General features: G+C 41.1%; 1 protein-coding gene across 1 annotated transcript in view; it reads left to right on the top strand.

Moving 5' to 3' along the window:
• The window catches only part of dnah9 (dynein, axonemal, heavy chain 9), a 212,060-nt gene that overhangs the window by 10,820 nt on the left and 173,989 nt on the right, over positions 1-27,251 (top strand). Inside the window, exons 2-9 of the mRNA XM_060939807.1 lie at positions 12,703-12,899; positions 18,779-18,937; positions 19,035-19,165; positions 19,283-19,494; positions 24,870-25,103; positions 25,301-25,468; positions 25,551-25,667; positions 25,973-26,123. Coding sequence (XP_060795790.1) covers positions 12,703-12,899; positions 18,779-18,937; positions 19,035-19,165; positions 19,283-19,494; positions 24,870-25,103; positions 25,301-25,468; positions 25,551-25,667; positions 25,973-26,123 — 1,369 coding nt within the window. The remainder of the gene's footprint in view (positions 1-12,702; positions 12,900-18,778; positions 18,938-19,034; positions 19,166-19,282; positions 19,495-24,869; positions 25,104-25,300; positions 25,469-25,550; positions 25,668-25,972; positions 26,124-27,251) is intronic.

Here is a 27,251-nt window from a genome sequence, read left to right as displayed (position 1 = left end):
ACTGTGATGAATCCTCACACTTCCTGCATGCTAGGATAAATGCTGCATTCATGAAATGGAATGAACTGAAACACGTTCTAACCGACCACCAAATACTACTAAAAAGCCGTATAAAGTTCCTAGTGGCATGCGTTCGATCTCGTCTCCTGTACAGTACACAGGCATGGCAACTATCATCCAGTGAAATTCACAAAATTGAGGTAGTGTGGCACGGCTTCCTAAGGAAAATGATTAAAGGTGGATATAAACGAAAGAATGCCCCTGACCAAAAGAACACTACAAATGAAGATATAGACTAGAGCTACAAGATGTCCAATGCTGACCTCCGGAAACTGACAGGAACCCAGGATATAAAACTATCCTGCTACGTACAACAACTAAAATATATTGCTCACGTTTGCCGGATGGGCAATAACCAAGTGCAAAAGTAGCTCCTGTTTGAAAAAATGGTTACAAATGGACGAAATGGGAAAATCTGCTGGGCATAGACACCCAACAGATAAGACGTATGATGATGGACAAATCAAACTTTGAGCAACCGCTGCAACTGCTACAGCAGAAGCACCCCTAGAGAGTTTAACTTTTGACAGGGGAACATGATGATGATGATGAAGGTACTTGGCTCGGCGGCCACATGAAACGTAAACACCATGGACAGCGGCCAAACTCATAACTCTACAGACCGAAATACACGAAACCAAGTCCTACTAGGGTCTATTTTACCGATCTATGTTCAAGCATCATGCAAGTCTACCTTCTCCTTGAATAAGACCGTGCATTCAACTGCATTTTTGACATGACTGCATCGAAATACCACTTGCAACAATATTTCACGCACTCCATCAAGAAAAAAGTTAAACATGATGAACACGGGCATACTGTTTTGAGCATACGATTTTTTAAAAAGAAACTAGCTACATCAAAGTCCTTCAATAAACCCATCCTTTAGCGCAAATGAGCTTAACCTAGTTCAAAGCATGACGCTAGCAGTAGCTGCATAAGGCAAAATCATGTGGGCCTTTCGTCAACAACAAGCCACGGCGGGCAAACATTAATAATCAAGCGTCCTTACCTTAAAAGTTGTCTTGACCACAGAACTTCTCAAGTATTTCACTTAAATCCACACGGGTTAACAACACACCCAACACAGCTAGCGAGAAATGTGGATCTGCGCTTGCTTTGTATTGCTATTCCCCTCAGTATGCTTACTCTGTCTGCTGCCCGAACTGTGAACATTATAGGCTACAATCTTTTCATCAATTTCTTCAGTAGATGCCGTTTTAGACATTTTATTATCCCCATCGAAATATGCTATTATACTAACAGGATTATAACTCAAATCACACGACACGTATTCAAATCACAACTGATTTATTTTACTGTTGGACAGATCATAGCATATCTAGCCTAGCTGCACATAGCCTAGCTGCTGGTACGGCTGATAACTGATAAGTAGCTGATATTCTGAACAGATTGGTGATCCTTACCTTAAAAAAGTCTGTGACTTTAGGCAATGATTCTACCTGCATCTCTCTCTTTTTTTTCCTTTTATGCGCCCCGCTAACATGTGAACGCTTCATCTTTCAAAGGCTCTAAATTTGTGTCTCTGTAGTCTGCAGTCTTTGGCACGCTTTCGTGCGCGACGTTACATTTTGTTCCATTTTATTCTGGTACAGTTGTGGGTGTTCGTTTCGCGAACCACATCCACCATGTCTCTTACAGCAGGCTACTGTGCGCTCATTTATTTCTAACCTTATTTCTATCCGTACATTAATGTAGGCCCACGATTCCGACAGTTTATTATTTTATTAATATTACAAGGCCCCTGATTGGCTGTGGCCCAGGGGCTTGAGCCCCCCGAAGCCCCCCCCTTAAAGCGCCGGTGCATGTCCGCCATCGTCTGTGTGAGACTCGTGCGCGCGACAACTGTCCTTCCCATGATTCATTTCCAGAACGCATTTCCCCTTCTCTGTTTTAGCCTTTTTTAATTTTTTATTTATTTATTATTTTTACTCAGTAACGGTTGTGATGTAAAATGTACCGAAGTACACTACTTAAAAGAAAACATACTTAAGTAAAAGTACACTCTTTAAAAATTACTTGAAAAAGTATAAGTACACAAAAAAGCTACTCAAGTACAGTAACGCGAGTAATGTAATTCGTTACTTTCCACCTCTGGTTATATGATTATATATATATATATATATATATATATATATCATCTCATCTCATTATCTCTAGCCGCTTTATCCTTCTACAGGGTCGCAGGCAAGCTGGAGCCTATCCCAGCTGACTACGGGCGAGAGGCGGGGTACACCCTGGACAAGTCGCCAGGTCATCACAGCGCTGATACATAGACACAGACAACCATTCACACCTACGGTCAATTTAGAGTCACCAGTTAACCTAACCTGCATGTCTTTGGACTGTGGGGGAAACCGGAGCACCCGGAGGAAACCCACGCGGACACGGGGAGAACATGCAAACTCCACACAGAAAGGCCCTCGCCGGCCCCGGGGCTCGAACCCAGGACCTTCTTGCTGTGAGGCGACAGCGCTAACCACTACACCACCGTGCCGCCATCCATATATATATATATATATATATAGTTATTATGCCTTCGCGTTCTGTTGCCGGCTTTTGCTCCAAAACCCACAAGGATGGGGTAAGTTTATTCAAGTTTCCCAGAGATCCCGAGCTGCATGCGAAGTGGGTGAGGCAAGTCAGGCGCACTCGTGACAAGTGGGAGCCCTCACCAACATCCGTCCTGTGCTCTGAACACTTCGATTTGGATTGTTTTGACACCCTTCCCAGCTTAAAAGAATCTCTTGGGTGTTCAGTTCAGCACAAACGTGTGCTGCTACCATCAGCAGTGCCTACAGTATTCCGGAGGGGGTCTACTAGTAGCTATGCCGGATCCAGCAGTCGCCTGGGACAAGGCGACTCCTCCAAAGACAGTCCTCCTGTCAGAACATGTGTTGAGAAACGACATAAGATAAAGGTACGTAGAGCTATAGAGTGCTCTGACATGATGCTAAAAATAGTAACCATGCGGTCTGCGCGGCCATCTTGGAAGTGACTCGCTCCAGAGCGCTCATAGAGTACACATCATAGAGTACACATTCATGATAATCATAAATGTAATCATAAAGTCGGCGTGATATCAGTCATGTATTTGCTTGTGAAAGCTTGCGGCTTTCATGTAACTGCCGCCTAGCAACGAGAGGCAAAGGCTAAAGAGGGTAGGCTATCATAGATTCTATTCGGAAGAGATCAATACATGATTGCTTAAAAATTAGGTATTTTAACAATTTGCATCTGTTTTGTGATTATCGTGACACTTGTGTGTTATATAGAACTGTATGTCTTATCAGCACATCGAGGATCTTCCACCAGAGGCTTTAGCAAGTACTCGTAGCAACACTACACTTTACCCTTTGCCATGCGTTGTTAGGGAACGGTAGCAAGTACCCCGATGACCGACTTCAAGAATATGTAGAAAAAATTTAGAAATTATACTTTCCAAAAGTCATTTGAGCTTAGTGTATTGCATTTCCATTTATATTGTAGGTTCTTGCTGATGTTTTTGCGGAGTATGACGCAGCTGCTGAATCAGAAGCTGCAGAGTTTGTATGTACTAGTTGTGAACATTCACATTATTATCAATCTCATTTATTTAAAATCAGATAAAATCATGCCATTATGATCACTGCTTAAAGTACCAGTATTTGGTTGTTGAAGAGCTAGCACTAGAAAGTTCACCGGCGTTTTCATGCGCCGTTTCCATTGAGTAGAACAGCCAGTGAACCGCAGCGTGTTCTTCCGCTGACGTCACAACATGGCCGCGAGCCACGGACCCAGTTTTCTTGCGCTGTGCAATTAAAAGTTGGATATTCGCGTAACAACAGCTTCTTTTCACGTAATTATAACAGAAATCTAACATGTTTGCCATGTTGTATAGTTTATTTAAGAAATTGCATAGAGTCATGTTCGTGTCATCAGCCCTTTAACTATCTTTTGGCCGTTGCAAAAGTAGAAAAGACTTTCAATACGTAAATTGTGCATGAATAATTACTCAAACTTCCACTGGGGGGAAAAAGGAGTTGATTCCCAATTACTTAGCGTATCAGATCACGTGACACCGTTCCACAATAATCGACACCTTTGTCCACAGTTATCGACACCGTTCCACAATTATCGACACCCAGATGATTATTTATAAATAAATAATCGGTATGTGGTATTAAGTTAACAAAACATAGTTTTTATTTAAAATTTGTTTTACATACATTTATATTTAGTTCAAAATATATTTTATAGAAATATTTTGATGTCGGTGCTTATGTAAATGAGGAAGTAATTCTGATGTTTGTAAACAAATGAGCTGATAATGTTTAACCTGTGTCAGAAAATCTTTTTGTTCCACTTTCTACCCACTTTCTAAGTATTTTCGTAGATCACATTTTGTTAATCATTCGTTAGTGTTTGTACTGATTTCTAGTTTTGTAGTTTACCAATAAATGTCAACAGGCAATTGACATTGTAACCACATGAAAATCCAGGTCAAAGGTTGTATGCCATTCCTCGAACCAAAATATAAAATGTCTACTGATATTGTAATATGTGGTAGATATTTACAACAAATTGCAAAAAAAAAAAAAGAATCTGAATGGAATAGAAAAATCTGAATATTTCAAGCATGTAAATTTTTTATATGCTCGGAATTTAATTCTGGTCTAATTCTGTTTATTGCAGTAGGATTACAAGTACTCTATAAGCATTCCCTTCTGTTATGAATCATAAAAAATAGAAATCACAGCACTGCTGCATATAGGAACATACAAGTACTAACGCAGAATATATTTTTGTAAACTTCTATAAGTGTTAAGTTTGACTGATGTGATAAAGCACCAATGATTACACTTAAAAGGAAAAAAAAATTATAAGGGCACTCAGTAGAGCTCAGACCTCTGCCAAACCATGTCTTCAGATTTGCATCAAAATCTACATTGCATTACATTACATTACATTACATTACAGGCATTTAGCAGACACTCTTATCCAGAATAACATACACGTGCATATGTACAGTGGTGCTTGAAAGTTTGTGAACCCTTTTGAATTTTCTATATTTCTGCATAAATATGATTTAATAAAACATCTTCAGATTTTCACACAAGTCCTAAAAGTAGATAAAGAGAATCCAGTTAAACAAATGAGACAAAAATATTATACTTGGTCATTTATTTATTGAGGAAAATGATCCAATATTACATATCTGTGAGTGGCAAAAGTATGTGAACCTTTGCTTTCAGTATCTGGTGTGACCCCCTTGTGCAGCAATAACTGCAACTAAACGTTTGCGGTAACTGTTGATCAGTCCTGCACACCGGCTTGGACGAATTTTAGCCCATTCCTCCGTACAGAACAGCTTCAACTCTGGGATGTTGGTGGGTTTCCTCACATGAACTGCTCACTTCAGGTCCTTCCACAACATTTCCATTGGATTAAAGTCAGGACTTTGACATTAACTTTATTCTTCTTTAACCATTCTTTGGTAGAACGACTTGTGTGCTTAGGGTCGTTGTCTTGCTGCATGACCCACCTTCTCTTGAGATTCAGTTCATGGACAGATGTCCTGATATTTTCCTTTAGAATTCACTGGTATAATTCAGAATTCATTGTTCCATCAATGATGGCAAGCCGTCCTGGCCCAGATGCAGCAAAACAGGCCCAAACCATGATACTACCACCACACGGGCGCAGATAGAGGGGGGGACGGGGGGATTCGTCCCACCCAGATTTAAATTCACTTCGTTCGGTCCCCCCCACTTATAGGGAGGAAAAAACGTCTATGCTGTCTTTCTTTGCATAAGGCAAACCTCACGGAAAAATCAAAAGACTAATTACCATTTGGTTTATTGAGGTGCACAGCAGTGTATACATAGTTGCAACAACTCACATAAAACAAAACAAAGACTGATATTCGGTTGGTTGAGCTGCGCAGACTGCACAGGTTGCGAGCTCGAGTTTGGTTGCTATAGTAACCCACAACAAGTTTGACAGGCATATCGGGGTTGGGGTTGGTTTGCTGGCAGCTTTGTCCCCCCCAGTTTTTTGTCCCCCCCAGTTCAAAAAACGTATCTGCGCCCCTGTACCACCACCATGTTTCACAGATGGGATAAGGTTCTTTTGCTGGAATGCAGTGTTTTCCTTTCTCCAAACATGAGGCTTCTCATTTCAACCAAAATGTTCTATTTTGGTCTCATTCTTCACAAAACATTTTTCCAATAGCCATCTGGCTTGTCCACGTGATCTTTAGCAAACTGCAGATGAGCAGCAATGTTCTTTTTGGAGAGCAGTGGCTTTCTCCTTGTAACCCTGCCATGCACACCATTGTTGTTCAGTGTTCTCCTGATGGTGGACTCATGAACATTAATATTAACCAATGTGAGAGAGGCCTTCAGTTGCTTAGAAGTTACCCTGGGGTCCTTTGTGACCTCGCCGACTATTACACGCCTTGCTCTTGGAGTGATCTTTGTTGGTTGACCACTCCTGGTTAGGGTAACAATGGTCTTGAATTTCCTCCATTTGTACACAATCTGTCTGACTGTGAATTGGTGGAGTCCAAACTCTTTAGAGATGGTTTTGTAACCTTTTCCAGCCTGATGAGCATCAACAACGCTTTTTCTGAGGTCCTCAGAAATCTCCTTTGTTTGTACTATTATACACTTCCACAAACATGTGTTGTGAAGATCAGACTTTGATAGATCCCTGTTCTTTAAATAAAACAGTGTGCCCGCTCACACTTGATTGTCATCCCATTGATTGAAATCACTTGACTCTAATTTCATCTACATGCCAAAAAGCTGTTTGGGAGGCATGCACGGAAAAAGCTTTTTCTCACTTACAAGCATAAACGTAAATGTCTGGAGTTCGCTAAGCGGTACTGGGACTTCAACTGGGACGGTGTGCTTTGGTCAGATGAGACCAAGATAGAGCTTTTCGGCAACAAACACTCTAATACATCACAAAAGATGAGTATGCGGAAAAGCACCTCGTGCCCACTGTGAAGTATGGGGGAGGATCGGTGATGCTGTGGGCCTGTTTCTCTTCCAAAGGCCCCGGGAACCTTGTTAGGGTGCATGACATCGTGAACTCTTTGAAATACCAGGACATTTTAAATCAAAATCTAGTGGCCTCTGCCCGAAAGCTGAAGATGGGTCATCACTGGGTCTTTCAGCAAGATAATGACCCTAAACACATGGCCAAATCTACACAAAAATGGTTCACCAGGCACAAAATCAAGCTCCTCCCATGGCCATCTCAGTCCCTAGACCTCAACCCAGTTGAAAACCTGTGGGGTGAGCTGTAGAAGAGAGTGCATAGGAGAGGACCCAAGACCCTGGATGATTTAGAGAGATTGTGGAAAGAGGAATGGTCGAATATCCCTCTCTCTGTATTCTCCTATCTTGTAAAATGTTATAGGAGAATATTAAGTGCTGTCTTGTTGGCAAAAGGGAGTTGTACAAAGTATTAACATCAGGGGTGCCAATAATTGTGGCACACATGAGTTCATGTAAAAGAATTATTTCTTAATGTGGGATTTTTTTCCCACTGAATAAATGCACTTGAATTAAAGGTTGGATTTGTCTCTTTTTTGCATTTTTGTCCTCATCTCATCCCATTATCTCTAGCCGCTTTATCCTGTTCTACAGGGTCGCAGGCAAGCTGGAGCCTATCCCAGCTGACTACGGGCGAAAGGCAGGGTACACCCTGGACAAGTCGCCAGGTCATCACAGGGCTGACACATAGACACAGACAACCATTCACACTCACATTCACACCTACGGTCAATCTAGAGTCACCAGTTAACCTAACCTGCATGTCTTTGGACTGTGGGGGAAACCGGAGCACCCGGAGGAAACCCACGCGGACACGGGGAGAACATGCAAACTCCACACAGAAAGGCCCTTGCCGGCCACGGGGCTCGAACCCGGACCTTCTTGCTGTGAGGCGACAGCGCTAACCACTACACCTCCGTGCCGCCCGCATTGTTGTCCTAATATATTATTTAAAAAAAAGAATTTATTAGAAGCCTAAGAACATATCTTAACAAGGGGTGCCAATAATTGTGGAGGGTGCTGTATATTGTAAATCAGTGCTCCAATTCAAAGGAATCTAATTGTGCTTCATTTTGAAAGTAATGGATTTTGAACCACTTCACTTTAATTTAATAAACTGTAAAATATATATTTCATTGCTTGAATTATTCAAAATCCCTCTAAATCTAATCAATTGCTCCTTGGCCCATGGCTCACCTTTCTTCAAAATTTCATCAAAATCTGTTCACTACTTTTTGAGTTATGTTGGGAAAAGAAAAACAAACGGAGGCAACAAAATTGGCAGAGGTAAATATTCCTACCAAAGCACAAAACATGCTTTGATAATTAGGGCCTGAACACAGTAGGTTCAGCTAGTTTCTGTTTGGAAGTTGTCCTTGGCTCTTTGTCTACCATTCCCACTGTCCTTTTGTTCAATCTGGGGTCGATTTTCCTCTTGAGGCTCTGTCCAGTGAGGTTGGCTGCAGTCTCATGGACCGTAAATTTCTTCATAATATTTGCAGCTGTAGTCATAAGAACATCAAGCTGTATGGAGATGATCTTATAGCCTTTGCCTTCAGTATGTTTTTCTATAATTACCTCTGCCAACTTTGTTGGTGGAGGTTAAGCTCTCGCCTCCATTTGTTTGTTTGTTTGTTTGTCTGTTTTCAGCATAACTCAAAAAGTAGTGAACAGAATTTGATGAAATTTTGAGGAAAGGTGAGCCATGGGCCAAGGAACAATTAATTACATTTTGATGCAAATCCAGATATGTATGTGGATCCAGGATTTTTTTGTCTGTTCCCAACGTAATTCAAAAAGTAATGAACAGATTTTGATGAAATGCGGTGTACAGCTTTAGTATTATCCTAGGTGCAAGTGATTTGATTTTGATGTTGATATGTGGCTTGGTGGAGGTATACAGTACACTCTACCTAGTGCTCTTCTAGTTTTCTTTTTTGAGCTCCTCAGACAGCTCTCTCCTTTGCTTTCTCTGGTCCATTCACTGTGGTGCAGATGATGATGATGATGATGATGCGAAACAGCAGAGTGGCTACTTTTCTTCATAAAAATAGGCTGAATGACTGATTAGAAAATTGAAGATGTGACACTAATTAAAGAAAACTGTTTGAAATATCGCAATTATCCATTTACACGATTTATAATCTTTTCTAGGGGTACCAACAAGTCTCTGCAGGTCATTTTTTAGAATATCTTTGTAGAATAAGCAATAATGAAACTCTTCACACTTTCAAGTCAAGTCAACTTTATTGTCAAATATGCTATACATGCTCGACATGGGGGCGGCACGGTGGTGTAGTGGTTAGCGCTGTCGCCTCACAGCAAGAAGGTCCGGGTTCGAGCCCCGTGGCCAGCGAGGGCCTTTCTGTGCGGAGTTTGCATGTTCTCCCCATGTCCGCGTGGGTTTCCTCTGGGTGCTCCGGTTTCCCCTACAGTCCAAAGACATGCAGGTTAGGTTAACTGGTGACTCTAAATTGACCATAGGTGTGAATGAGAGTGTGAATGGTTGTCTGTGTCTATGTGTCAGCCCTGTGATGACCTGGCGACTTGTCCAGGGTGTACCCCGCCTTTCGCCCATAGTCAGCTGGGATAGGCTCCAGCTTGCCCGCAACCCTGTAGAACAGGATAAAGCGGCTACAGATAATGAGATGAGATGAGATGCTCGACATGGGGGCGGCACGGTGGTGTAGTGGTTAGCGCTGTCGCCTCACAGCAAGAAGGTCCGGGTTCGAGCCCTGTGGCTGGCAAGGGCCTTTCTGTGTGGAGTTTGCATGTTCTCCCCGTGTCCACGTGGGTTTCCTCCGGGTGCTCCGGTTTCCCCTACAGTCCAAAGACATGCAGGTTAGGTTAACTGGTGACTCTAAATTGACCATAGGTGTGAATGAGAGTGTGAATGGTTGTCTGTGTCTATGTGTCAGCCCTGTGATGACCTGGCAACTTGTCCAGGGTGTACCCCGCCTTTTGCCCATAGTCAGCTGGGATAGGCTCTAGCTTGCCTGCAACCCTGTAGAACAGGATAAAGCGGCTAGAGATAATGAGATGAGAATGAGATGCTCGACATGGCCTCCTGACCACCTGGTGAAAGAAACTGTCCTTGTTTCTTTTCTTTACTCGATGACATACCAAAGGCAAGCAGGTATACATGAGAATTTTCATCAGTTTTCAAGAGGAATGAAAGATTGTTTCAGTGAGCCGTAAGGGTACCAACAAATCTGTCAACGTCTGTTACATGTAATTTTCCATTATACATGGAAGTAAAGAAAATTTGGCCAATACATATTTACACAGCACATCCAAGAGGTTATGATACTATTGCAGGTTACATGAACAGATGAAGTGTAAAGATTAGGTATCAGTGTGTGCACTCATTGAGCATAATGAGATTTATATGTTGAAAGGTTCTCCTTTTTCTTGTAGTTAGTCAATTAAGATCATGACACTGATATTGTGTAATACTTGTGCTTGTTTGCCAATACCTCAGCAAGTGATTTGGGCATGTTGTGTGTCGTAGGTGGGAAATGTTAAGAAATTGTACATAATAATTTAAGCCACTTTTATAAGTAAGGGTACATGCCTCGTTGGCTATCAGCTCATGTACGACTCAATTTCGTGGAATAACTGTTATCTAACACACACACACACACACACACACACACAGCTCTGGAAAAAATTCAGAGACCACTGCAAAATTATTAGTTTCTCTTGTTTTACTATTTATAGGTGTGTGTTTCAGGAAAAATTAACATTTTTGTTATATTCCATAAACTATTGACAACATTTCCCTTAAATTACGCATAAAAGTATTGTCACTTAGAACATTTAATTGCAGAAAATGGCAACTGGTCAAAATAACAAAGATGAAGTGTTTTCTGTGCATTATTTAAGGTTTGAAATCAATATCTTATTCAATTTTAAACAACACAATACCAATGTTTGAACTTAGGATGAGTTCAGAAATCAATATTTGGTGGAATAACCCTGACATTTAATCACAGCTTTCATGTGTCTTGGCATGCTCTCCACCATTTACATTGCTCTTGAGTGATTTTATGCCACTCCTGGTGCAAAAATTCAATCAACTCAGCTTTGTTTGATGGCTTGCGACCATCCATCTTCCTCTTGATCACATTCCTGAGGTTTTCAATGGGGTTCAGGTCTGGAGATTGGGCTGGCCATGACAGGGTCTTGATCTTGTGGTCCTCCATCCACACCTTGATTGACCTGGCTGTGTGGCATGGAATATTGTCCTGCTGGAAAACCCAATCCTCAGCGTTAGGGAACATTGTCAGAGCAGAAGCAAGTAAGTTTTCTTCCAGGATAAGCTTGTACATGGCTTGATTCATGTGTCCTTCACAAACAAAAATCTGCCCCATTTCAGCCTTGCTGATCACCACCCCCAGATCACCACCGAACCTTCACCAAATTTCCCAATGGTTGCGAGGTACTGTGGCTTGGAGCCTCTCCAGGTCTCCCTCTAAGCATTAGATGACCAGGTGATGGGAAAAGCTGAAAATTGGACTTATCAGAGAAGATGATCTTACTCCAGTCCTCTCCAGTCCAATGCTTATGGTCTTTATCAAACCTCAGCCTGGTTCTTCTTTGCTTCTCATTGCTGATAGGCTTTTTTCTAGCTTTGCATGACTTCAACCCTGCTTGGAAGAGCCTGTTTCGAACTGTCCTTGCTGTGCACTTAACCCCAGTTGCCATTTGCCATTCTTTTTGTAGGGCACTTGAGTTCATCCTATGGTTTTTGAGTGACATTCAAAGGAGTTGATGATCATCCTGGTCAGTGGAGAGTTGTTTTTGCCCTATGCCAGTCTGTAACTTTGTTGTCCCCAATGTCTGCTCTTACCTGGTTCTTATGAAATTTTGAGAATGGACGCAACCTGACACTCACTGTATCTCTCTGCCAGTAAAGTCAGTATAAAGTTTTTATACTGATGGCATTCTTAGTCCATGACCGAGTGAACCAGTATCAGGATGTATTTATTGATGGAGACTTCAAAGCACTTATGTCAGTCACTCTGGATAAGGGCATCTGCCAAATGCCGTAAATGTAAATATACCAGGTCATATTTTCAGGGCTATATGACATAATGTGATTGTAGCAAGTCTTAAACCTTCTTGACTAACACATTTAAGTGAGCTTTGATATTTTTAGTAATACAGTTTAAATGAAGACATGTTCGATGCAATTTGTCCAAAAATCAGAAAAATCATTCATGTAAGTAAAATTGTTGTTTCTACCTGTTGTGTCTTGCCTTAAGTTGTCAAAATTCATAATTAATACTGGTTGGTGCATTGACTGATGAATGACCACACTGTATGTCAGTAATGAATGTCTTCAGAGATTCTAAAGCATGAATCTGCAGCAGTTTGTGGATTAAAATGCTGGTTTCCTATTTCTGTGAGTGAGCTGAAGCTACACATAATGTATTCATTGTATATTTGTGCATTCATTGTATATTTGGATATACATTGAGCACCACATAAGCAACAACAAAACAATATTGTATTTACAATGTGCAAGTCTTATTGTTTGCTTTCAGTGTGCATTTTTACTTCTTTACCTATTAAGGTTGTGGTTCCAGTGTTGCTCAACAACAACAACCACTGCCAGTGGCCTTATGTCATGTCTCGGGACCTAATGCAAAACGTCCATGCCCTGAAATCCAGTGTGTTTGTGATGTCTGGACAAGTCAAAGGCAAAACTCTCCTTCCTCTTCCTGCAGGATCAGAGAGAATTGAACAAGGAGCTTTTGAAAAAGAAAGGAGGTACAAACATCTGTTGTATTTTAAAACAAATAATATTCATCATGAATTGCCACAGTTAACAATGGGAATATATATATATATATATATATATATATATATATATATATATATATATATATATATATATATATATATATATATATATCAGGGCTTTACATTAACTTTTTTGCTCACCGGCCACTGTGGCTAGTGGTTTTCCTGAGTCACTAGCCATTCAGCCTTTTCACTAGCCACAATTTTGTTGCCAGGAAATCGCAGTTTTTTCTTCACCATGATACGTTAAAGTTTGGAAGATTTAGACTTAATTATGAATGGCAGCGTATATCTCTACAGTAGCACTCAAGTATTCAGTGCTGTTAAGGTAGCTCCCTATATGAAAACATGCAACCAATTCAGACAAAAATATAAACAGAGTATTCTGTTTATTGCACTCAAATTCAAGCCCCTTACAATATGAAATATCATATAATATGAAAAATAACATTCAGTACAACTGAACTGATTCTAATATTAATAGTCCAATTCAAAACATTTATCATTGAAAAACATTTGATGTTTTGATATGCAAGTATTATGTGTATTATCAAGTATTATTATGTATATTATGTATTATCTATTAATTGTGTGTGTGTGTGTGTGTGTGTGTGTGTGTGTGTGTGTGTGTGTGTGTGTGTGTGTGAACATGTGTAGAGAGAGACATTAAATGTCCTCATTACATTCATCATCAGATGAGTCTGAATGGTCCATGAAAAATGGTCTTCGTGACCTGAGGCTTCCAGCAGGCCATAAGTTGATAGCTGGGGCGGGATCAACTTCTTTACAATCGTGTGAACGTTTCTAACTAGCAGCTCCATCCTCTCCAGCTCAGCCGACTTCATGACAGCCAGGGACTTGAAAGCAATGCTGTCCTGTAGTGAACCAGCCGTCTTCGTCTGTTTTGATGTTATAGTACCGATGTGTGCATTTGACTTTTCGTGGTCCTTTATAGTTTTGAGTTTAAAATTACTGGTGCCTGTCTTTGCCAGACTTTCTACAGTCTTCGCAGTACATGGTATTTTCGGTTTTGCTATGAACTAGCCAATCTCGCCCGAACTTCCATTTGTCATTGAACTGTCTTATCTTCCTACACTGTAAAAAATTATTTGTTGTTTTAACTTAAAAAAGTTAGTACCCGGGCTGCCTTAAAATTTTGAGTTCATTGAAATTCATATAGTAAGTTAACACAACGAGGTGAACAATTTAACTTACTATATGAATTTCAATGAACTCAAAATTTGAAGGCAGCCCGGGTACTAACTTTTTTAAGTTAAAACAGCAAATAATTTTTTACAGTGTATTAGCATCTTGTTCATCTCCATGGCCGCAGCCAGCTATGAGGCCCCCGCGGTCCGGACCTCGGTCATTTTTAAGAGCTGAAAATACATTTGTACGCTAAATATTCAACTGGATCAAAAAATAAAGAATAACATTAAAACGTCTCCATAAAAAGTGCATTGTTAATTATGTTAAACGTTGATTCTGTCTTCTGTGTGTGTTTGGTGCGCACGGCTCTGAGACCAAGAACACAAAAGCGAATGAGCGCGCGACTCGGCGGAGGAACGCAGTGCAGGAGACACGGGGTTTCCATGGTAACCATCAGCGCACTTTCATTAAGCTGTTAAATTGACATTTTCGAAGCAGTGCAGTTGTAGCCTGCCTTGTCTGTGATTTAAAAAATAAATCATTCAATAAGCCAAAGCAAGAGAGTGGAAAGTTTCAACTTATGTTTGCCTTGGATAACTTTGCCTAAAACATGGTGGTGTGTACTGATTTTTTTCCCAGAATGTTTTTTTGTGTGTGTAGGTGTAACGGATGCCAGATTGTTAATGTATCTTAGTTCCATAGGCTACATGGTTAGGGTATCTTTTGTCCTCATTGCTTGGGCCAGATCAAACCATTAAACAAGCTTAAATTATTCTTACTCTTGCCACTTACATGATTTTTTTTTCAAAACTGATGATATTCAGTTCAAACACCATTAAAAGTAATTTCAGGAATAGATCTCTTGTGTGGCGTGTAATTCACCTCTCTCATTTAAATATGTAGAACATTTTTCGGCGCTCGCTTTGCGCATCACGGACCTCGGTGATTTTAAAATGCTGCTCCGGCCCTGTTCATCTCTGCCCCTTTTTCCCTGAGCAGCAGGGTTTGAAGCTCCAGCTATATGCCGCCACATAGTGGCGCTTTGCAGTCGTCAGCAACTTTGTTGCTTCGTTCATTAACCGCAGGCTACCGTATCACTGATTTTATCTGAGCCGCTAACGAACGTTCTAAACAATTCTAACATGTTGTGTCAGAATGTTTATGCAGGTGCTCATGGGAGTTGTAGGCACATAATATTACATTGCAATGCGTTTATTATATCAGATGCCTTCAGAGAAAACTACAATTAAAATATATTGTCATACCACAGAATAAACCACCCGCCAAAGTGGCTAGTGAGACTAAAGTCATTACCCGCCAAAGCCGAATTTTACCTGCATTTGGCGGGTGGGTGGGTGCTAATGTAGAGCCCTGATACACTACCGTTCAAAAGTTTGGGGTCACTTTGAAATGTCCTTATTTTTGAAAGAAAAGCACTGTTCTTTTCAATGAAGATCACTTTAAACTAATCAGAAATACACTCTATACATTGCTAATGTGGTAAATGACTATTCTAGCTGCAAATGTCTGGTTTTTGGTGCAATATCTCCACAGGTGTATAGAGGCCCATTTCCAGCAACTATCACTCCAGTGTTCTAATGGTACAATGTGTTTGCTCATTGCCTCAGAAGGCTAATGGATGATTAGAAAACGCTTGTACAATCATGTTAGCACAGCTGAAAACAGTTGAGCTCTTTAGAGAAGCTATAAAACTGACCTTCCTTTGAGCAGATTGAGTTTCTGGAGCATCACATTTGTGGGGTCGATTAAATGCTCAAAATGGCCAGAAAAATGTCTTGACTATATTTTCTATTCATTTTACAACTTATGGTGGTAAATAAAAGTGCGACTTTTCATGGAAAACACAAAATTGTCTGGGTGACCCCAAACTTTTGAACGGTAGTGTATATAATATACTGTGTGTGTGCTCAGTATAGGGTTTTAAAAAACAAACAAAAAACTTTTTAATTAGTTTCTTCGAGGTTGTACTTGCAGTGTATTGTTAATGGTTCACCTGTGGCCGCTGACATTTCTTTATACACACCTCAGTGCAACATGACAGCAAGAAGCATCAATTATGACAGATCTTGGCTCAGCGAGAAACTCCCATTAGGGCTAGCTTGTACAATCATCAAGAAACAATTTGTCTTTTTGTTTTGCTCTATGACTTCAGTATGGCTTGTTCTGTTTGCAAGGGAATTTTAACAGTGTCAGCTCAGTTGAAGCCGTCATATCAACAGCTATGAATAGTGAAACTATGACTGCATTAGAAGTACAATAGTTGTCTGCCTTGAAGGCTTTCTCAGTTGAGACACTTTCATTCTTTTACCTGACTGAATACACAAAGTGGATTTTAACATATCAGAACGAATGTACTAGTGCATCTCAAAAAATTAGAATATTGTGAAAAAGTTCAATATTTTCCATCAGTTATTTAAGAAAGTGAAAATGTTATATATTATAGACTCATTACACATAAACTAAAATGTTTCAAGCATTTTTCTATTTTAATTTTAATCAGTATGGCATACAGTACCAAAACATTAAAAAAAACCATCTCAAAATATTAGAATATTTCATTTCAAGTTTGAATAAAACAGTATGAACACAGTGTATCTCTCAGTCTAGTTCAGTACACACAACCACAATCATGGGGAAGACTGCTGACTTGACTGTTGTCCAGAAGATGATCACTGATGCCCTCCACAAGGAGGGTAAGCCACAAAAGGTAATTGCTGAAAAGGGTGGCTGGAAAAGGTGCACAAGCAACAGGGATGGCTGCAGTCTTGAGAGGATTGTCAAGAAAAGTTGATTCAAGAACTTGGGAGAGCTTCACAAGGAGTGGACTGAGGCTGGTGTCAGTGTATCAAGACCCATCACGAACAGACATCTTCAAGAAAGGGGCTACAACTTTCGCATTCCTAATATCAAGCTACTCCTGAGCCAGAGACAATGTCAGAAGTGTGTTATCTGGGCTAAGGAGAGAAAGAAATGGGACTGTTGCTCAGTGGTCCAAAGTCCTCTTTTCAGTACATTTTGCATTTAATTTGGAAATCACGGTTTTAGAGTCGGTGGCACGGTGGTGTAGTGGTTAGCGCTGTCACCTCACAGCAAGAAGGTCTGGGTTCGAGCCCCGTGGCCGACGAGGGCCTTTCTGTGTGGAGTTTGCATGTTCTCCCTGTGTCCGCGTGGGTTTCCTCCGGGTGCTCCGGTTTCCCCCACAGCCCAAAGACATGCAGGTTAGGTTAACTGGTGACTCTAAATTGACCGTAGGTGTGAATGTGAGTGTGAATGGTTGTCTGTGTTTATGTGTCAGCCCTGTGATGACCTGGTGACTTGTCCAGGGTGTACCCCGCCTTTCGCCCGTAGTCAGCTGGGATAGGCTCCAGCTTGCCTGCGACCCTGTAGAACAGGATAAAGCGGCTAGAGATAATGAGATGAGATGAGGCTCTAGAGTCTGGAGGAAGAGTGGAGAGGCACAGAATCCAAGGGGTTTGAAGCCCAGTGTGAAGTTTCCACAGTTTGTGATGATTTGGGGTGCCATGTCATCTGCTGGTGTTGGTCCACTGTATTTTATCAAGTCCAAAGTCAACACAGCCATCTACCAGGAGATTTTAGAGCACTTCATGCTTCCATCTGCTGATGAGCTTTTTGGAGATGCTGATTTCCTTTTTCCAGCAGGACTTAGCACCTACCCACAGTGCCAAAACTACTACCAAATGGTTTGCTGACCATGATATTACTGTGTTTGATTGGCCAGCCAACTTTCCTGACCTGAACCCCATAGAGAATCTATGGGGTATTGTCAAGAGGAAGATGAGAAACACCCGACCCAAAAATACAGATACGCTGAAGGCCACTATCAAAGCAACCTGGGCTTCAATAACACCTCAGCAGTGCCACAGACTGATCACCTCCATGCCGCACCGCATTGATACAGTAATTCATGGTAAAGGAGCCCCAATCAAGTATTGAGTGTATAAATGAATATACTTTTCAGAAGTTGGACATTTCTGTATTGTAAATCCTTTTTTTGATTGATCTTAGGGAATATTCTAATAATTTGAGATACTGGATTTCTGATTTTCCTTAGCTATAAGCCATAATCATCAAAATTAAAACAAAAAGGCTTTAAATATATTTCACTTTACATGTAATGAATATAGAATATATGAAAGTTTACCTTTTTGAATTAAATTATGAAAAAAGGAACTTTTTCATGGTATTCTAATTTTTTGAGATGCACTAGTATGCTGTTGTAACACTTTACGAGCTCAGGGAATGAGGAACTGGGAGAAAGGCTTGACAACTCAAGGTGCACTTGATTTTTCTTTCAAGCTCACTTTTCAGTGACTTTATTTTCTATATTTCACACACACACACACACACACACACACACACACACACACACACACACACACACACACACACACACACACAGAGCGCTGTCTCTCTCTCTCTCTCTCTCTCTCTCTCTCTGATTAACGGCTTCCCTGAGAGAACACAGAAGACACACTTAAGTTTTCATTTTCCAGTAATGAAACACAGTTGAAACTCATCACGTGTTAGCTGCCGGTTCTACTGGACTCCTCTCCACCCACAGCTGATGCTTGACCACGCCCCAGCTGCCACAGCTGTACTGAAAAATCTTTGGTCATGAGGCAAACACAAACACTCCTCTTTTTTTAATTTCTCAGTGGAGATCTGGTGGATAAGAGTATCATCCACTCCATTGAAACCATGGTGATTGAGTGGAATCGTCAGATTCATGAGGTTCTCAAGAGAGACTCGTTTGAGCCTCTGCTGGAGGGCAAAAACCCCACGCCACATGTTGAGCTGAATTTTTGGAAGAATAGGTCAGTGCATTTTGTTGTTATTACTCGAAAGCAATATATTTTCTATTCATCAAAATTTATATTTATATTTATATTATTTCTTTTGATTTATCACTAGATATGCTGACCTTGAGTGTATGCACAACCAATTTAAGTCATCCAAAGTGATCAAAATGGGAGAGCTCTTGGATGCAGTGGAGAGTAGTTACTATCCTGCCTTTATAAACATGCAACAGCTTGTAAATGGAGGTAAAGGCCAAACGCTATGCTGTTGTTCGTTTCCGAAATTGCAAAACACTTTCCTGCTCAATTCGTTTAACGGCACAAACCCTATTGATGTTTATGCATTGTGTTCCTGTTATAAAGCTTTGGAGGAAGCAAGGGACATCAATTTGTTCCTGAAGCCTCTCGAGCGACGAATAGAAGATTTAGAGAACACAGATTTCAGTGAGGTGAAAGTACAACTTGCACCCCTCATGCACATGGTGTGTCTACTGTGGGCCAGCTCCAAGTACTACAACACCCCAGCTAGAGTGATTGTGCTCCTACAAGAGCTCTGTAACCTGCTCATCCAACAGGTGTGTTATTAAATTGCTGAATGGCTTAGTTTTACTACAAACATTGGGTATAAGCTGTGCTTTTACATGTTCATGCCAGCTGTTGATTTTTGTTCCATTACACGTTAGCATTATTTACACCATTGGAAAAAGTATTTCATGAACTATATGAAAGGTTCAACACTAAGGATGGAGAAAAAAGATCTGTACCGATTCACAAGACAATGGGATCAAGCAGGGAAGGATTTGCAGCATGTTAGGCTGATAAAAGATGCAGACGGAAATATGCTGACAAATGAAGTGTGTGTTGAGAAGGTGGATGGAGTACTTTGAGAAGGTGATGAATGAAGAAAATGAAAGGGAGAGAAGGTTGGCCGAAGTGGAGAGAGTGAATCAGGAAGTACAGCAGATTAGCAAGGACGAAGTAAGGAGAGCTATGAAGAGAATGGAAAGTGGTAAGGCAGTCAGCCCAAATGATATACCAGTGGCGGCATGGAGATGGTTAGGAAAGATGACAGTTGACTTTTTGACTAGATTGTTCAACAAGATCTTGGAAAGTGAGAGGATGCCTGAGGAGCAGAGAAGAAGGGTACCAGCAAGAGTGAAAGGGAAAGTGTATGAGACAGTAGTAAGGGCAACTACCGGTACGTTGTATGGTTTGTAGACAGTGGCACTGACAAAAAGACAGGAGGCTGAACTGGAGGTAGCAGAGCTGAAGATGCTGAGATTTTCCTTGGGAGTGACAGAGTTGGACAGGATGAGAAATGAGTACTTTAGAGGGACAGCACATGTAGGACGGCTTGGAGACAAAATGAGAGAGGTGAGATTGAGATGGTTTGGATACGTACAGAAGAGAGATCCAGGGTATATTGGGAAAAGAATGGTGGAGATGGAGTTGCCAGGGAGAAGGAAAAGAGGAAGACCAAAGATGAGATTTATGGATGTGATGAAGGAGGACATGAGGATGGTTGGTGTGACAGAAAAAGATACGGAGGACAGGAGTAGATGGAGGGACATTATCCACTGTGGCGACCCCTAACGGGGACAGCTGAAAGAAGAACAAGAAGACAACACATTAGTATTATTTGCTGAACTGTACTTTTAATCTCTAATCTAGTAACATGTTTATTATTCAAATTGACATACATGTCACATATACAGAGTTACCAGTTTATTAGGTTCTCCTGACTTGCACCAAGTGGAGTTTTAAAAATATTTTGGGCTTTTGTGTCAGAATTTGTAACAGTGGGCCCCTGTTTAAGCATTTCATTTGGGTCATGCTCATGTTGCTTTTCTAAATAAGGTATATGCTTGTTATAATCTCATTATCTCTAGCCGCTTTATCCTGTTCTACAGGGTCGCAGGCAAGCTGGAGCCTATCCCAGCTGACTACGGGCGAAAGGCGGGGTACACCCTGGACAAGTCGCCAGGTCATCACAGGGCTGACACATAGACACAGACAACCATTCACACCTACGGTCAATTTAGAGTCACCAGTTAACCTAACCTGCATGTCTTTGGACTGTGGGGGAAACTGGAGCACCCGGAGGAAACCCACATGGACAACATGCACACTCCGCACAGAAAGGCCCTCGCCGGCCACGGGGTTCGAACCCGGACCTTCTTGCTGTGAGGCGACAACGCTAACCACTACACCACCGCTCTGCTTGTTATAATGTTATAATATTTCATAAACACTCAGGTACCTGGTGGCCAGTAGTGCTGTCTACACCTGTTTAACATAACCTAGCACTGTCATAGCAAAGCAGAAAACAAACATGGCTCCTAAGCAACTAGTAATACACACACACACACACACAGATTAGTAGGTGCACCAAACCATTAGCATCTTTAATGGAGTTATGATAGAGTTTGTTGTTGAGGAAGGGACAAAGTACATAAAAAGAAAAAAGAAACTAATCATAGAAGCATTGCCCTGTCCATTTATTTCTTTTTCTTCTCACTTCACTATCTATTATCTATCTTTGCAAAATAAGCTGGCAGGTTGCTGCACTATCAGAAAAAAATATAGTGCACTTGTTTTTTACCTTTATTCATTTGCCATCATATCAGGTACTGTATACCTGCCATATTGATGCAATTTGTAGGTATACAATTACTGTCTATTGCTCAATTTGTCAGCCATTCTAAGCTGTAAATTAGTGGAAATTGCTTCTGATGCATAGGGTAGAGGGCAGCAAGGAGATAAGCTGAGGACAGCTTAAAGAGACAATAACTGTTGCACTTTCTATGGTAAGTTGGGACATGGAAGCATTGGGACAGGTGGGATACTTTTAGTTGCTGTTTTTTTTTCACTTCTCAGCATTTTTCCTTTAAAGTGCATATCCTGGACCAATTTCGTTTTTTTTATATGCAAGTACAGTGGGGCAAAAAAGTATTTAGTCAGTCACCAATTGTACAAGTTCTCCCACTTAAAAAGATGAGAGAGGCCTGTAATTTTCATCATGGGTATACCTCAACTAGGAGAGACAAAATGAGAAAAAAAAATCCAGAAAATCACATTGTCTGATTTTTAAAGAATTTATTTGCAAATTATGGTGGAAAATAAGTATTTGGTCTGGTCAATAACAAAAGTTCATCTCAATACTTTGTTATATACCCTTTGTTGGCAATGACAGAGGTCAAACGTTTTCTGTAAGTCTTCACAAGGTTTTCACACACTGTTGCTGGTATTTTGGCCCATTCCTCCATGCAGATCTCCTCTAGAGCAGTGATGTTTTGGGGCTGTCGCTGGGCAACACGGACTTTGAACTCCCTCCAAAGATTTTCTATGGGGTTGAGATCTGGAGACTGGCTAGGCCACTCCAGGACCTTGAAATGCTTCTTACGAAGCCACTCCTTCGTTGCCCGGGCGGTGTGTTTGGGATCATTGTCATGCTGAAAGACCCAGCCACATTTCCTCTTCAATGCCTTTGCTGATGGAAGGAGGTTTTCACTCAAAATCTCATGATACATGGCCCCATTCATTCTTTCCTTTACACGGATCAGTCGTCCTGGTCCCTTTGCAGAAAAACAGGCCCAAAGCATGATGTTTCCACCCCCATGCTTCACAGTAGGTATGGTGTTATTTGGATGCAACTCAGCATTCTTTCTCCTCCAAACACGACAAGTTGAGTTTTTACCAAAAAGTTCTATTTTGGTTTCATCTGACCATATGACATCCTCTTCTGGATCATCCAAATGCTCTCTAGCAAACTTCAGACGGGCCTGGACATGTACTGGCTTAAGCAGGGGGACACGTCTGGCACTGCAGGATTTGAGTCCCTGGCGGCGTAGTGTGTTACTGATGGTAGCCTTTGTTACTTTGGTCCCAGCTGTCTGCAGGTCATTCACTAGGTCCCCCCGTGTGGTTCTGGGATTTTTGCTCACTGTTCTTGTGATCATTTTGACCCCACGGGGTGAGAACTTGCGTGGAGCCCCAGATTGAGGGAGATTATCAGTGGTCTTGTATGTCTTCCATTTTCTAATAATTGCTCCCACAGTTGATTTCTTCACACCAAGCTGCTTACCTATTGCAGATTCAGTCTTCCCAGCCTGGTGCAGGTCTACAATTTTGTTTCTGGTGTCCTTTGACAGCTCTTTGGTCTTGGCCATAGTGGAGTTTGGAGTGTGACTGTTTGAGGTTGTGGACAGGTGTCTTTTATACTGATAACGAGTTCAAACAGGTGCCATTAATACAGGTAACGAGTGGAGGACAGAGGAGCCTCTTAAAGAAGAAGTTACAGGTCTGTGAGAGCCAGAAATCTTGCTTGTTTGTAGGTGACCAAATACTTATTTTACTGAGGAATTTACCAATTAATTCATTAAAAATCCTACAATGTGATTTCCTGGATTCTTTCCCCCCATTCTGTCTCTCATAGTTGAAGTGTACCTATGATGAAAATTACAGGCCTCTCTCATCTTTTTAAGTGGGAGAACTTGCACAACTGGTGGCTGACTAAATACTTTTTTGCCCCACTGTATGTCCCTTTACACACTCATCCAGAAGGGTAATTTTGCACAAGGCCATCTGTCTACAGCGAAAAAAAATAAAATAACAAAACGCGTCTGGAAAAATCCCAAGGGAGTCTGGAGCCAGATTCGTGACGTCACCTGCGGAAGCGCCAGCAGGCTGCGAGACCTTGCATCGTTTCAGTGCACAGCCTGTGTAGACCAAGTTTAGCAGCTAGCGATTTTGCATTGAAATATGGAATTGTCACCTGAGTGCAATGTTACTTCACCTTTGGATGAAGAATATAATGAGATGTCAGAATTGGGGCTTCCTTTGTTTGGATTTGTTGATGATTCAAGTAGTGAAGACGATGGAGACAACACCGGGGATGTAAATAATACGGTCGTTTTCTCATAAACAAACCAGCGCTGACGTAGGATTCAGAAGGAGGCGTCCCGCATGTGACGTCACAAAAATCAATGTTTGCCGGGAAATCCAAATGGCAAGTTTTTTCAGAGGCGGACCAATTCGCCTCAAATGGCTTGATTTCAATTGAACTTTTCTGGTATTGCGCAAGGTAAAAATTGCACAAAATGCAAAATGTGACAGATATTTGACCAAAGTTTAATATAAAATAGGAGAATTACATTGATCTTGCCCCTGAATTTACCCGTGATATGCACTTTAAGTCTTGCACTGAGACACTCACACACAAACACACGCTGCTCTGCTCTGTTTAGCTGCAACTCTCTTCTCCATCCTCTCCCTCCCTGTCATTACTGAAAAAGAGGAAAACACACAGACACACCCACTCATCAGCCTTACACAAACTCAGGTGTGATCGCTTTTGCCACTCACCTCCCTTGGCCTCGCTCTCCATTCACAAACAGATGCTTGACCACACCCCCGCTTCCACAGTCACTAACTCCTCCTCTGAGACAAAATCTAAGTTTTTGAGCAGTGAACACTACTTGCTATTGTTCCCAGTTCTTTGTGTGCTTTTATTTATGTTTTAACATATGCCTTTGTTCTAGGTCTAGACATATCCTCTGTTGTTTCTAGTTCTCATCACAAAGTTTTGCTAAGTATGTAGTGCAGTTCTGAGCATTGGTTTCTCTGTGTATTGTTTCTGGTTTTCCAACTCTTGTATTATTTTTATGAATATTAATTAATCCTGTGTATTATCCCCCACTAAAGAGTATCACAATAATTCTTGTATTTCTCAATATAAATGCTCTGCAGAGGTTACTCACTTGTGTCTTGCCTCTAACTGCATGTTACAGTATATCTACAAAATGACCGATATGAAAGGTGTACCTGATAAAAATGGCCAATCAGTGCAAGTAAAGGGTACTGCAAATGGTAACCCAGTGCAATTTAAACGTTTCATGCAAATTTTGTAAAGATAAATTCTCTTTTCCACTTCCTGGTACCTTGTGTGAAGGCTCGGAGCTATCTCAATCCAGAGGACATCCTGAAAAGTGATGTGGTGGACAGTCTTTCACGTGTGGAAAGTACTTTGGATGTGTTTACACACTTCAAGGGAATCTTCAATGACCGAAAAAACAGCTTGACTCAGTACCAGAGAAAAGGATTGGAAGTAAAGCCCTGGAACTTCTTGCCTTCCTTGGTGTTTGCTGGACTGGATCGTTTCATAGAGCGACTAAAGTTAATTGAGGTCAGTGTAGGGGTATTTGTCAAGAGCTATACAATACGGAATACAATGTGGTTCCTTGTTGTTCTATTGCTTTAACTCAATGCTATGTAAAAATTAACTCCACACCCAATTTTTCATGTCAATTATGTGTTTGTGATTAATTTTGAACTTTTTTCTTTTTTTATTGAAATATAACAATTTTTTAAAACCTCCTCCAGACTTTACTGCTGAATGTGGTCGATATGATGAAACTGGAGAAGGTAGAATTTGGAGGAGTTCGTGGACGAGCTCTTAGTCAGCAAGTTGTATGGCTACATGAGGAGTTCCTGGAGAGATTCAAAATGTTCACAGAGAAGTCTAATGACTGCCTGGATGTTTGCAATGCGGTACGTAGGCCAAATATATTCAACTGATATAGATGCAAATATTTGCCCAGAGCATGCCTTACTAAATGAAGATCTTTTCCAGGAGTTTGAGGCAAATTTAGCCGAGTTTGAGTGTAAAGTGAAAGACACAGATCGACACCTTGGTGCAATTTTTTGTCAGGTGTTTGATGATGCTTCAGGGATCGAACATGCTTTCAAGGTGAGTGATGGGTGACAATGGCAGGGTTTTGTTTTGTTTTCTTTTTTAGCTCAGATTACGCAGTAATTCTGAAAGTCTACAGTAGATTCAGTTACTTTTATAGGGTCCTTATGAATTTCACATATCTGCTTAATGAAATTGTCAGGAGTGCAGCCTGAAATTTATGACTGGGGAGAGTACAAAATAGTACAAATTCATAACAGAATGAGAGATCGTCACATGAACCATAGATCACATAAAGAAGTTTATCAGTATCTGATTTCACTTTGGTTGCCATACATGTTATGGGTGTCTTTACTTCACAGGTTTTGGACATGTTTGGCAGTCTGCTCGAACGTCCTCTGATAGCTGCTGATGCTCAGAAGAGATACCCTGTGCTGGTCAATATGTTTGACAAGGAGCTCGACTGCTGCATGGCACTCTACAAAAAACACATACAGACCAATGAGAAGCTGGGTGAGATGAAAGCAAAACATGAAACATTTTTATTTTATTTTATTTTTTGTCCAAAGAGCCCAATATTTTATTATGCTAAATATAGAAATGTATGTAACAGCTCCTATGAATCCTATATTCATAACACATTTATAATGTGTTTCTCTATGTTATACAGCATTCGTATTAAAGTGAAATTACTTTATATTTCCTTTTAAATGGAAACACTTTACAAAAAAAAAACCACTATCAGTGCTCATTTTGATTACTGTCGGAGCCTGTGTATTATGTAAGGAATAAAATGCATAGGGCTGATACCACCCCAGAGTTGAGTATTTTCCTATAAAGGCACACCCTGAAGTGTTTAATTTCTCTAATTTGCCAGCCAGGGATTATAAAGATTTATTTTTCATTTTGGTTCATTCAGATTTCATTCTGCTTCATTCTCACTCTGTGTACTGGAACCCTTGGGTACAAACATCATCCAGACACTGCATTTAAAAAGAAATGACTATTAATTTGTAACATTTTTAGAGAATCCTTCTACTTTGTGTGATTTGTTGCTTGCAGAATTGTAAGAAAAACAGATTTCATCACCATTGCTCCTAGCAAAGCTGTCTGGACTTCCGGCTCGTTGAGTGAAGGCTGGCGTGACTTGCTGCCGCTGCTCGCCGACTTAATCCTCATCTATCTCAGCAAGATTGACGATTTAGTCAACACTCTTGAGTGGGTATACGGACTAGCATTCACCTATTTGTCCTGCTCTGGTTATTGAGCCTTAGTTGCTTTTGCTCACCTGTCCAAGTTGCTCGAGTCCTTGCCTACAATGTTAACCGGCAGGATACATATCTGGTCCGTGTTTTTCTGGCCTCTTCTGTCACTTATTCACCAACCCGTGATGGGTCTGCTCCAGCACTCCACTGCTGAGCCCCTCCGGCTGCTTTTCCACCTGTCTGCACCTCCACCGGCTGCCTTACTCCTTCACTTGTATATAAACTTTCCTGCCCTGCTGGAGATACATCCACCATGGGTCTCGCCGGAACGCCCAAGAAGACACGTCGAAAACAATAAAATCCATCTGGTCCACTTCTCGTCACCCTCCACGTAACACCGGCCAGGTTGTTGACCACAGTGTGCTAGCCTGCCTAG

Source organism: Neoarius graeffei, chromosome 14 (assembly GCF_027579695.1).
Source record: "Neoarius graeffei isolate fNeoGra1 chromosome 14, fNeoGra1.pri, whole genome shotgun sequence".
In the NCBI taxonomy this organism is placed as follows: domain Eukaryota; kingdom Metazoa; phylum Chordata; class Actinopteri; order Siluriformes; family Ariidae; genus Neoarius; species Neoarius graeffei.
This window is presented reverse-complemented; position numbering and strand designations above follow the sequence as displayed.